At 34.7% G+C, this 12,153-nt stretch overlaps 1 protein-coding gene across 1 annotated transcript in view; it reads right to left on the minus strand.

Annotated features, from left to right (window-relative positions):
* Positions 1-1,472: 1,472 nt before the first annotated feature.
* The window catches only part of ICE1 (interactor of little elongation complex ELL subunit 1), a 37,746-nt gene continuing 27,065 nt past the window's right edge, over positions 1,473-12,153 (minus strand). Inside the window, exons 16-20 of the mRNA XM_059849281.1 lie at positions 9,709-9,869; positions 6,797-6,987; positions 5,547-5,653; positions 4,533-4,631; positions 1,473-3,610 (exon numbers count right to left, since the gene is read on the minus strand). Coding sequence (XP_059705264.1) covers positions 3,429-3,610; positions 4,533-4,631; positions 5,547-5,653; positions 6,797-6,987; positions 9,709-9,869 — 740 coding nt within the window. The 3' untranslated portion in view covers positions 1,473-3,428. The remainder of the gene's footprint in view (positions 3,611-4,532; positions 4,632-5,546; positions 5,654-6,796; positions 6,988-9,708; positions 9,870-12,153) is intronic.

Below are 12,153 nucleotides of genomic sequence, written 5' to 3' on the forward strand. Positions count from 1 at the left end.
GAATGTCCAAAATTTGTATTCCAGCAACAGATAACTGAATAAACAATCAAATAATTTTGCCAGTATAACATGTTAGGATTCAGACACTCTAAAAATAACTTCTAGTATGAAAGCAACTATACAAGAAAAATAGATGAATAAAATTTTTCCTTGAATAACTTATACCAGCATCCTGTTCATCTACACCTAGACAATGTTGCACTGCTCTCCAATATTTATGACAAGTTTCTTTTCCTGGAGTCAATACATATCAGGGATTTTTCAAATGTCAAATAATACCTTTACGAACTCAAAAGCCTATAGTCAGAATTACCCTTATAAATAAACTATCATACATGTTTACTGTCTCCTGTATTTGAGTCAGAAGAACTGCTAGAGCTGAGTATTTAATTCTGACATGAATTTTGACTGTTAGCATTTTGTCTAGACTTGGATTGTTGACAATAAATTCTAGCAGCTAAGACAGTTTTTCATGTTTTAGTTTAGGATTATGAGAAGGCATGGAGGAAGTGAAAACTTGAACATTTCCTGATACACATAGTTTTTGACAAGCTACATGTTCAGTATTTGTGTGAGAACAAAAAAAAAGCAAAGATTTGCAAATGATGATAGAAACCTGTAAATCCCTGTGTTAATGGCTATTTTGAACAAAATGGGACTTAGTATTTTGAACAGATATTGAGATGAATAAAGCATTCCATATACTGAAAATCACTATATTTTATGGATTTCAACAATTTATAGCTTTTTTAATACGATAACTTTAATACTGTGTGTGGGAGTTACAAGAATTTTTTGACGAATGATGAGTGATTAGTACTTAACAGAAACAAACACTTTCAGGGTATTAATTATTCTAATTTTACCTATTCCAATGCAGTTTGATTGGGTGGCAGTAGAAAGGGACACAGATTTAAAATCAGTTTTATGTTTTCACTACACACAAAAATTTTTCTTACAGTTACATAAGCAGAATATTTTTCTTGAAAATGCTTTGGAGTAGGTTGAATTTTTTTTTTTACTTGGTTCCAAATTAGTATGGTTTTAAATTTTTTTGTCTAGGAAAATTCTGGTATTTCTACTATGAATCTCACATACTTCAAATGCCAGTGTTTTATTCAAATTATAAAGGAATTAAGTTTTTCTATTTGCTGTGAAGATTTTTGGGTTGCAATATTTTTGCACTGAAGCATCTGTGATCCTCTACTCACTTTGTTTCTTACTTTGTTTTTTTATTTGCTCTGTTTCCCATTTCCTTTAGTTTTCAGATTTATGATCCATACTTTCTTTTATTGTCAATCTGCGCTTTCTTTTGACTTCTTCCACTTTAGGAATTGTGTGCTCATTTTAGTGCAATGTCCTGGTTTAGGGCAAATTTGGGAGAGAATCCCCAAAAAGGGGCTTCTTCAGAAAGCAAACCCACACGGCCCCTCCCGCCCCAACTGGTTCGGGAAGAATTCCTCAGAGAAAAGTGGAAAGAACCTGTTTATTTGACAAGCACAGCACCCCCCAACACACAAAAGGAACAATACCGGATGACACCACATTTTTTCACCGCTCTGAAAAAAGATGACAAATTCAGAAAGTCTCTCCTGGGGGTGGTTGCTCTGTTATCAGTCCCTCCGGGGTTGGGGCAGCTGCTGCAGCCACAAGATGCAAACTCTCGGTATTTTCCCGGTCCCAGTCCGGAGGTCGGTAGGTCCAAACAAAAAGGGGAAGCAGTCCAGGAAGGAATTTGGACTGTTTAGCTAAATTAACTAATGAGAAGAGGGGAAAAAAGCAAGAGCAAGCAAAAGCAAAGCAGAAGCAAAGCAGAAGCAAGAGCAAAAGCCAAAAGCAGGGCAAAAAACAAAAAAGCAGCACTATGTACTGTACTATCTGTATGTGCCGCTGAGTGGCTGATAAGAGGCCCAAAACAAGACTTTCACTCTGCAGGGCCAGTCTTAAAGGCACAGAACATAATATCCAGCATAAATTACACGCATGGATGGGGATACCAGTCACCCTAGGGCATGCAAGAAGGGTAAATGAAGGCTACACATAAAATCCTCAAAGGCTTCATAATCACCAAAATGTCCAGAGTCCCAGACATCATACAGCTTCAGCCTGGGGCAAATTAATTTATATGAATTCCTACTGGAAGCCTTCATGACAGACATCTGTGGCAATGCCTATTGTGCACAGGTATCACCAATACTACTAGATTATTTTTCACTGAGTGAATTGTCTGTGGTAAGCTCACTGAGGTTAATTTGATGTCCAGAGTGCAAGCAGCTATAGCTGCAACTGAAATCAATGGCCACTTTGCTCTACACAGTTTCACCTCAGAGGAAAGAAACTCACAGAGGGCTAGGAGGCAGCCCTAGTAGTCATACTTAGCAGAGGTACAAAAATCACAATGCATATCAGCACCACAAAACTCTGTCAGAAGCTAGGTCCCATTACAGTAAGAATCTGCATTAGCAAAGCTCACCCCTTCACATGGGCACAACCACAGAGTGAAAATATAAATTTTCAATAGTTTTTAGAAGCTACTTCCCAAGCCTCCAAAGCATACCAGAAAGTTTTGGAGAAATGTTCAGAACTGCAACGTTATGGACAATTCATGCACTGAAATTACCTCAACAGGTAATTTCCTACTGTCCCCTAAAACAGTATTTATATAAGCTAGAAACACTATTTAAAAGGTCAACAAGAACACAATTATATTCATCTCTTTTATTATGAAAGATACAAAAACAGAGTGCAGTGAAGCTATCATTAGAAACATGAACCTTTTTTGAATCAACTCTGTATTTACACACACAAAATTCTCCAAGTGGAACAAAACCAAATGTGAGACATATCAGAATACACTGTATATACAGGTTTAGAGATTTAGTATCTGTTACTCCATACATGATGGCTACAAAAAAAGTCAATTCCTACCTGTTTTCCACAAGTATTTTAAATTAAGTTTATAAGACAACCCAAGCAAAATAAAGCAGAATCTGGGGAATGTTCTGCTATCTGAATGGCTACTTTATAAAAATAGTACAAAATAATAGAGCCAGGTTTTCAAGTCACGCTGAATATTCTGTCAAATAGTCCATACTCCAAACTGATGTAGGTAGAAAACCAACAACAGTTACTGATTTTTTTTTTGTCATCAAACCAGAAATATATCAGGAGTTCAAGATGCACTCATTTTCAGATCACTAATCAGCTACTAGGAAAAGCAAGTATTTTTGTTTATTTTTTAAAAACTCTTCCTTCAAACAGAAAAGCCAAATAAAATACTTGACCTTGCTTTGCATGATCAGACATTCTGATTCATAGCATGAAATACTATGAAGAAGACACACCACTTGTATGGTTTTTAACTGAAACCAACTACTGCTTAATTGTTAAGGCACTTCTTCCTTTAGATCAGTCCTCTTCCCTACATTTTAGTTTAGCTCCATTTCACACAGAGAGGTGATTTCAGCTATGCCATTTGTGATAGCAGAAGGGATGTTGTTATGAACTTTTGCTCTCCAGGCATGGATGGCCTCAGCAATACCTTCTGGATTGCTTGAACCCAAGTCACATAGTGAATATATGGCTGCCAGCTGCACACCCCAAGGAATAGCTGCAAAAAGTTAACAAAAATCAGCTTATAGAAACTTTTTGATAAGCAAGAATGTTTTAGGGAATCTTGAATCTATAGAAACTATTATTCAAGAACTAAAAATAAAACACATCAACAGTTGTGATGCCTAAAACCATTAAGCAGAAAGATGACAATCTGGACACAAATTCCATAACATCTCATGTTATACTAATGCTTTTCAGTTTTCCCAATTCAGCAACTTTTTAGTACTCAAAGGGCATACAGGAGATGAGAATCCAATGACTCTAGTTAAGAGTAATCAGACTTACGAAAGCAGTCAGGTTTACATTGAGTCTGAAACACAGACATACACTGTACACCAAAAACTACCAAGTTAGCACTTGAGATTGCAAGGAAGAGAAGTTATACAGCTGGTTCAAAACAGCTCCCAAACATTAACAAATGCTTCAATGCAAAATGTACTTAACATCCAGAGTAACTTAACAATGTGGATTTCTGCTGCTCTAACTGCCTTGTTTCATCTCATCAGTACCTTGAACTGTCTTTCTCCCAATACAACAATTTTATTAGTAAGCTTCAGCATAAATTGCTCAGGTAAAAAATTAGCTATTACTGCTCAAGTTACAATCACCCTTCAAGTGATCTTAACTTGATCACCCTTTAAGTGATCTCTAATGCAGCGGACAGGCTCTTACACGAAACAGTCTAATTCCAAGGTGTCTGAAACCATCTCAGATTTTTTCTTGTCTCAAACAGAAGGTAATATTGTTAATAGCTCATTAACTTTGTAACAGAAAGGGACTCAAACTGAAAACCCATTATACACTAATGAAAACTGCAAGAGCAGGCTGTTTTGCCATGCGTGCCTTAATTTATATTCTGGCACTGAAAAACTTCACATTGTGGATTTTACACTCAAGTTCCTCTAAAAGAACATTACCTTCCTCTTTTGCATGCTGTACAAACAGTCCAATTACTGAACTAATATTCTTCACTGCAGAAAGATAGCCTTCCTTCAAACCTATTTGTCCTAATCGACCTGAAAGAAAAAAAGTGTTACTACATATCTGACTATTTAGACAGTCAACTTCCCAGCTTTTATACTTCCCAATGATCTGTTGAAGTATCAACAGAAAATGCAAATTTTAACTACAAAAAATTCTTGTCACCATGTTGTCTTGGGAACAACAGTTGTCTTATTCCTTGTGTAACTAAAGACCCCAAGGCATTTTTCATCAGATTGATTCAACTTCCTATAGGTTTACAATGTTTAAGTGTAAAACTCAGAAAGAATGCAATTTTTAAAATAAACCATGTCATATAGCATACATACTGAAAATATTTATTGAAACTCAAATTATATATATTTACATCTAATGCCACCTAGATCCCAAATAAATTAATTTAACTTAAACTTATTATCGTACTAAGTTGCATAAAAAAACACATTTTAGACATTTTGCTGGAAACTATATGGCATGAAGCTGTGTCATAGGAGGTTTAGGTTAGCTATTAGAAAAATGTTCTTCACCCAGAGGTTGGTCAGGCACTAGAACAGGCTCCTCAGGGAACTGGTCACAGCACCAATCCTGTCTGATTTCAAGACCCATTAGGCACATGGTGTGATTCCTGGGGATGGCCTGTACAGGGTAGGAGTTGGATTTCAATGATCCTAGTGGGTCCCTTCCAATTCAGGATTTATATGAGTCTATATGTGGCTGAAGATGATTTCATTTTAAATACATAAAACATGCTGGTATTTGTTATCATGAATCTATATGACATCTCTCAAAACTTAAGTACCTTCTTCCCACAGGATGATAAACAGAAAATTCCTGCATAAAGATCCAATAAATTCAATAATACTTCAACCCCCTTTCCAGACAGGGCTGACACTTTCATTAAGACATACTTATACAAAATAGAAGTTCAACCAAGAATTCAGATTACTTACCAATTAGCCTGAGTGTCAATGCTATAACACTATCACGAACTGATTGAGCAGTTTCATGCCCCTTTCTCTTCTTTATCCAGTTATCCATAGAAGGCCAAAGCACTTTGCTGTGAAAGAAAAATGAATTGGAAAATCTCATACTGCATGAGGGGGTGGTTATAGTATTCATACACAAATGACTCTTTTGTTTATTACTAATTTTACATAGACTGATTTGACAAATGTATATGAAATCATGTTGCTTTCAAATTTCATTCTATGTTCTGTAAGTTTCTTATATGACTGAAAATTCAGTTTGTATGTTACGAGTAGGATGTGATGCTTGTTTTTAAACCTAAAATGACCCAAAGCAAAACTTTTTTTAATCCTTAAAATTATGCTAATAGACCTAGTTACCTATGACCAGCACAACTCAAGAGACAATCACCTTGGTATGGCTTTAATTAAGATTACATATGTTTCACTGAAGCTGATTTGTATTAATTTTAAAAGTATTTCAACAAAAAAACCTTCTTTACTATCTGAAGTTATGAAATTTATATAGAAGACAATGATTATAAGTATCACTTATTATGTTATGTCACAGATAAACAAATGTCTCCTAAGTCATGTAACCTCTATATAGAAAATCAAGACTGTCAGATCAGTGTAGCTGTCAAGATGGAGTCTTTCAGACAAAGTATGGTAGCAGTCCATATCCTGGATTTTATGTTCAAAGAAAATTCAATACATTGTCTCTAAGTATTATAATTATTTTAAAATTAAAATCAGACTGAAATCAAGATAATACATTAATGAGTATGGATACATTTCATTTCCAGCATGGAAACAGGGTTATTTTCATATCAGAAATTCCACCCCGTTTTCTACTGTGGGGGAAGGGGAATTCAACAAGTAAGTTCAGAAGAAGACAATCACTTTGCTTCACTGACACAATCTCAAAATCTTATACAGCTATTTTGAAAGCAATTCTTTACTAGAATAGCTCTAACAGGGTTCATTTCTTGGGACAACACCATAAAATACTGCATTTCCTCATCGATCATTCCTCCTATCTTAAAATAATGCACACATACACAGTAATCTAGGTCTCATGAGGCTGAAACATCCTCATTTTCTAAATACCTATGCAACATTTCATTATGTTAAAAGCTAAGTAATGATGAATCTGGGAAAAAAAAAACACCACCAAAAAAAACCACAGAAAAAACACAAAGGAAAACATTTGAAAGACGTGTTCACCACAATACCTTATAACATTAGCATGTGTCCAATCCCACTTCATATGAGAGCAGAGTAGATCAACAGCAAATATATACTGCCAAGCATCTTCACTGAGATCTTCTCCATACTGCTCACTCAGGTGAAATTCTACTTTTGTACATGACTGCATTTCTAAAAGCAGGTTTGAGACCATAATACCAGCATCTATAGATGAACTCTGGAATTGTAGAAGAGAATTATCTTAATGCATAAAAAGTTACCAGTCCAGAACCAAACTCTTTACAAATATTTGATACTGACTGTGTACGGCTTCTTACACCATCTATCCAACTTTTGAGTTGAATTAACACAAACAAATAGAATACATAAACCAAAACCTTCAAGTACTAGGTATTTTTCCTGACACTTTTACTAAAAGGAGAGTTTGGGAAAAAAATACCCAAACAAGAGAAAACACAGATCTCACACCCACTCTCTCATCTCCTCCTACAATTTGGGGATTTTTATTTCTCTCAATGCAGCATTAAGGTAAGAAGTGTGTTTTTCCAGTGCAAGAAGATTAATCTAATATAGCTAATAATTAGTCTAATATAAATAATTTTAAAATTTATTACTCTTTATTCTTCATTAGGGGTGAATTTGCAAGCAAATACTTTCAATAGTTCAGGTAAATAAATATGCCATGTGAAACCATTCTGCTAATTAAACAGCTAAGGGAAGAAAGGAAATTTAAAAGCAAACTTTTTTTAATATCTGACATATAAAAAAAGTCTAGGTTTATCACATAAACAGAATGGGTGCTTGGCAGATCTCCTCAGTACAAAACCTCATATAATTGGCAAGTTCTGCCATGGTGCAAGTCACTAAAATGACATGCTTTTACCAAGAAATAAATACCCATCCCAAGTGAGCTTTAGTTTCAGAAGTAGAACAATCTTCTAATAAAATTATATGTATAACAGACTGTTAATCACAATCTACTTGAAACTTTTATCTGTATTTCTACCCAAGTAAAACAGAGCATACAGACAGGATGATGTCATCTCTTATCTTCAATATAGAAAATTCTGAGGTATTTCTCCCCAGCTGCAGCAGCTCTCATATTTCAGAGATCCATTAATAAAGTAGGTAGTGTGAGTGCAAAGAATTAATATTTCCAGGAACATTTACTAGGACATTCTTATGTGCATCTCTACTGGCATGATACTAAAAGCTGTAACCTAATAGAATGGAGAATACAAACTCTTTGCTAAACAGGGACTGCAGTATAGCATTACTGAATACCAGAGCTTAATGCTACATCACAACTGTGATAGTTAAAAAAACAGACACAAATCCATGCCAAATTAACTCACTCCTGCACTAAAGCAGGAGGTTTAGGGGGCTGTAATTTCAGTGATATCAAATTAAATTCAGGGTTGGCTTCAGAGATTAAAGGAAAAAAAAATCATACAACACCTAAAGGCTATGATGACAGCAGTAAGACTACTGCATTCCTCAAGGCAGTTGTAGAGCAGCATGTTAGGATAGGGAATAGATGAGCTATTGTCATGGTTTAGGAATGATATTCTCTAAATTAGTGCTCCCACTGAAACCAAGCACAGCTAGCTTCCTCCCTCCTCTCCCTTCCTCTTCTCTGTGGGATGGAGAGGAGAATTGGAGGCACAAAATATAAAGATCACAGGTTGAGAGAAGAACAATTTACTGGAAACAGCAATGAGATAAGAATACAAACAGTAATAAAAATAAATACTAATGATGGAGGGTACAAAAGAGAGACCAACAATTCACATGGAAACAACAATACACAACCTCTCCCTCCACCACACTATGCTGTCCTGGAAGGGACTCATTCTCCCTGGAAGAGACTCCATTCCCCATATCCCTGGTAATGATGTGAGGTGGTACAGAATTAACCACCAGGTCCCAGCCATGCCCCCTTTTGGCAACTGCAAAAATTAACCCTGTTCTGGCCAGAACTAGGACAGCTATGAATCAATATGATTTTGTTCACTTGATATATACAAAATTATTTTATTTCCAGGAAGCAAGCCCGGCATTATTATGGAGTTTTCAAATATATGGAGCCCTAGCCTTTAAACAGACACACAAGCCTGTTACACAAACTTCTTTAGAAGCAAAGCACCTCTGGCTTTCCATTTGCATGATATAAAATTGCTCCCAATGATTTCAATTTTCCCTCCTTGCAACATTCTTTTCAGGATGGTAATATGTGCCTGCTGAAAACTGATAGAAATTAAATGATTTGCCAAACAGCTCAAAGGCTTGAAGTCAGCTCTCACTGATCATCCTTCTCCTGGTATCACTGGTTTTGTATAAATCACACCAACTGCTTATGTAATTGAGGGTTTTTGTGATAAACAAGTATTTACAGTCTACCTTGCAAAAAGATCATGAGCAAAAAGAGACAGGCTCATCTTGAAAATAACTGTAGTAAAATATTACCTGTTACACAGAGAACTACAAAAGACATATATATGAATATATATGAATTATATATATTTAAAATATATACATATATAAATATATAAAAATATAAATTTTTATTTTTATATTTTAAAATATATATAAAATCATATTTTAAAAAGCAACAATATAAAGCAAAAGAAAGAAACATCTCAAAGAACAGTTCCACAGATGGAAAGAATTCCCTAGTCCAACAATGCTCTAGTTAAAAGTTTAAAAACAACCTTTACTTTTAATGTTCAGTAGATGGGAAAACAAGAAAAGTATTGTATTCTAGTAGGGTCTAGAAAACTAGGGGAAAAGTGCCTGAAGAGGCATTAGTTGTGCAACTGGACAGACTCCATGGGATATTCACACCCTTCATTAGAAAAGAAAGTTGCTTGATTTGATTCAGCCAGCAAAGCAACCAATGCAGACAAAAGCTGATACTGACAATGAAATCAGACATTACCTGTTCCCAGTTGAGATAACCACTTAAACAGGCCAGCATCTCATTGCTTGCACTCTTCCTGACAACTAATTGCATAGCTTTGTTAATTGCACATTGGAAGACAAATATGTCAGACCATACATTTGTGATAAATAAAATCAATTTTTCTGAGTCTGGATAGTCTAAGGAAAAAAAGGAAATAATTAAGTAATTTTTTAACATTTTAAAACACAAAAATGAATATATTCAGGCATTAAAAGCTAGTACATTTAGCAAGGTAACTAGGAAAAAAGGCACAGAAGTCACATCACAACTGAAGCCTAAGGAAGATGCACTAGGACATCTCAGTCCTGAGACTAAATAAAAAGAAAAGATCCAAAAAACCAAACAAGAAACACCAGCAGAACCCCAACATCCATTAAGCCACCTCCCCCATTGTAATTTCACTCCCTCTCCTTTCATCTTTCTTACTTCACTTAAGTTCACTAAGGAGAGTGGTCTTAGACCATTGAAATGGGATTCTTTTAGGATTTACTTAGACTGGAAGGTGCACTCCAACAACCTACCTAATACATTTCAGTCACAAATAAGCATTGTGATCACTGGGCCAAACTAGAATTAGTCAAAAAAAAATTTCTACAGTGCTTGCTAATACCTTGCACCCATACACCTGTGAAATTATATGTAGTTATATATATGGATATATATATAAAGGTTACAAAGAACTTTCACACAATTCAAATCTGATATTCCTCAGCAATTTTCCCAGACTTTGTCAGAGAAATTACATATTATGCAAGTTGTATGTGAGCATATATGAATGTTGCATGCTACTATTTATACTTCCATAGATGTAAAAATTTGTGCTGCTCCATATAATTGAAGAATCTTCATTCAATAAAGTAATTCAGAGCAAGTATCTGACAAGAATCAGTTGACAGGACAGTTCCAGGCCATCAATGGGAAGCCAAAAGACCCTTCTGAATATCAAAGTTGAAAGCTCCAAGGCAAAATACTAAGATAAAACATGAGTGTGTAGACTGTAAGCAATAACAAATTCATTGGAATAAGTAAAAAGCAGATACTTTCATGCGTTAAATGCTGTACTGGAATGCATATGCCTGAAACACTATACAAAAAACAATGAAATCTAAAAGCTGAATGGACCTTCCCTCTTCAGCATAGCTTCTACATTTTTTGAAAGATCTTAAGTACTAGAAAACATATCAAAGTATGTCAAATCAAGAAGCTATAATGAACACAAAGGATATACACTTCAATGCTTTGGATGGACCTTCTAGTCTGAAGCTTTATATCATGTGAAGAATTCCCTTTCTTCTATAGAAAAAAGTTCTATCAGGACTCCTGGTGAACTAGAATTACTGACAACTAGAATTGCCTGCCCAGGAATTTGAAACACTTATAAAATTCACTCAACAATGAGTAAGAGTTTAAGGGGCATTTAAAAAAAAAAAGTAAAAAAAAGAAAAAAGGGAGGCAACAGAGGAGAGGTGAAAGGAAAATTAACCAGAAAGGTAACATTTTATTTATAGTCACTTATACAGAATACTTGAAAGGAGAACAGAACAAAAACAATGGACAAGTCATCAAGACAACAAATGATGTTGGTCTAAAGAAGCAATACTGACTGTTTATAGTGAATTTGGTAATTGTGTAGCTTGTGTTGCCATAATTCTGATGGGAATATGTGAAACTACGTGAAAGAGAAAACCCCAAAATAAATGCATAGTAATGAAATGAAACCAAACAAATTTTAAAATGCCTAAACAGCACTTTAGATGTGTTTACAGCTGTTCCCACTCAAAAAATAACTATAAAACCACAGAGCAATGACAATAGAAACTTATGCAATTCAATGTATAGAAGAGAAAATCATCCAATAAAAGTCTGAATTTAGCTATTAAAGTTTGGATCTTATAAAGAAAAAAGAAAGGAAAAAAGGGGAAATGGTTAATATTTGCAAGAGCCCACAAAAAGAAAAAGCAGTAAGATACTGCAAAACAAAATGCTTAATTATTATTTTAGACGCAGAAAATATATATCTGACAATGAATAGTTTCTAACATGGCGCAGTATTAAAACTATTAACATGAAAAAAGTAAAAGTATAATTATAACAGACTGAAGGATAGAAAAACAGAGGGGAAAATAGGAATTTGAAAAAGAACTCAAACAAAAATATTAAACCCCCTCAAAAAACGGTCATTAAGAACAAAATGAAATCACAAACCTTTTTAAGATAAAACAAAAAAAAAGACAGGAATGTTATATGAAAGATAGCAAGTAATTGTAACAATCTCAAGCTTTAGCACTTTGCTTGTCAGTGCTCTTGAATTTTATTTTAATGCTAAACACAGATACCAGTATACTATTTTCAAACTTAGTGAGTTTTAATCTTCCAAAATTAAGATTCTTAACTTAGTAATAGTATGTACCTTTGTTCCTG

Source organism: Haemorhous mexicanus, chromosome 1 (assembly GCF_027477595.1).
Source record: "Haemorhous mexicanus isolate bHaeMex1 chromosome 1, bHaeMex1.pri, whole genome shotgun sequence".
Classification (NCBI taxonomy): domain Eukaryota; kingdom Metazoa; phylum Chordata; class Aves; order Passeriformes; family Fringillidae; genus Haemorhous; species Haemorhous mexicanus.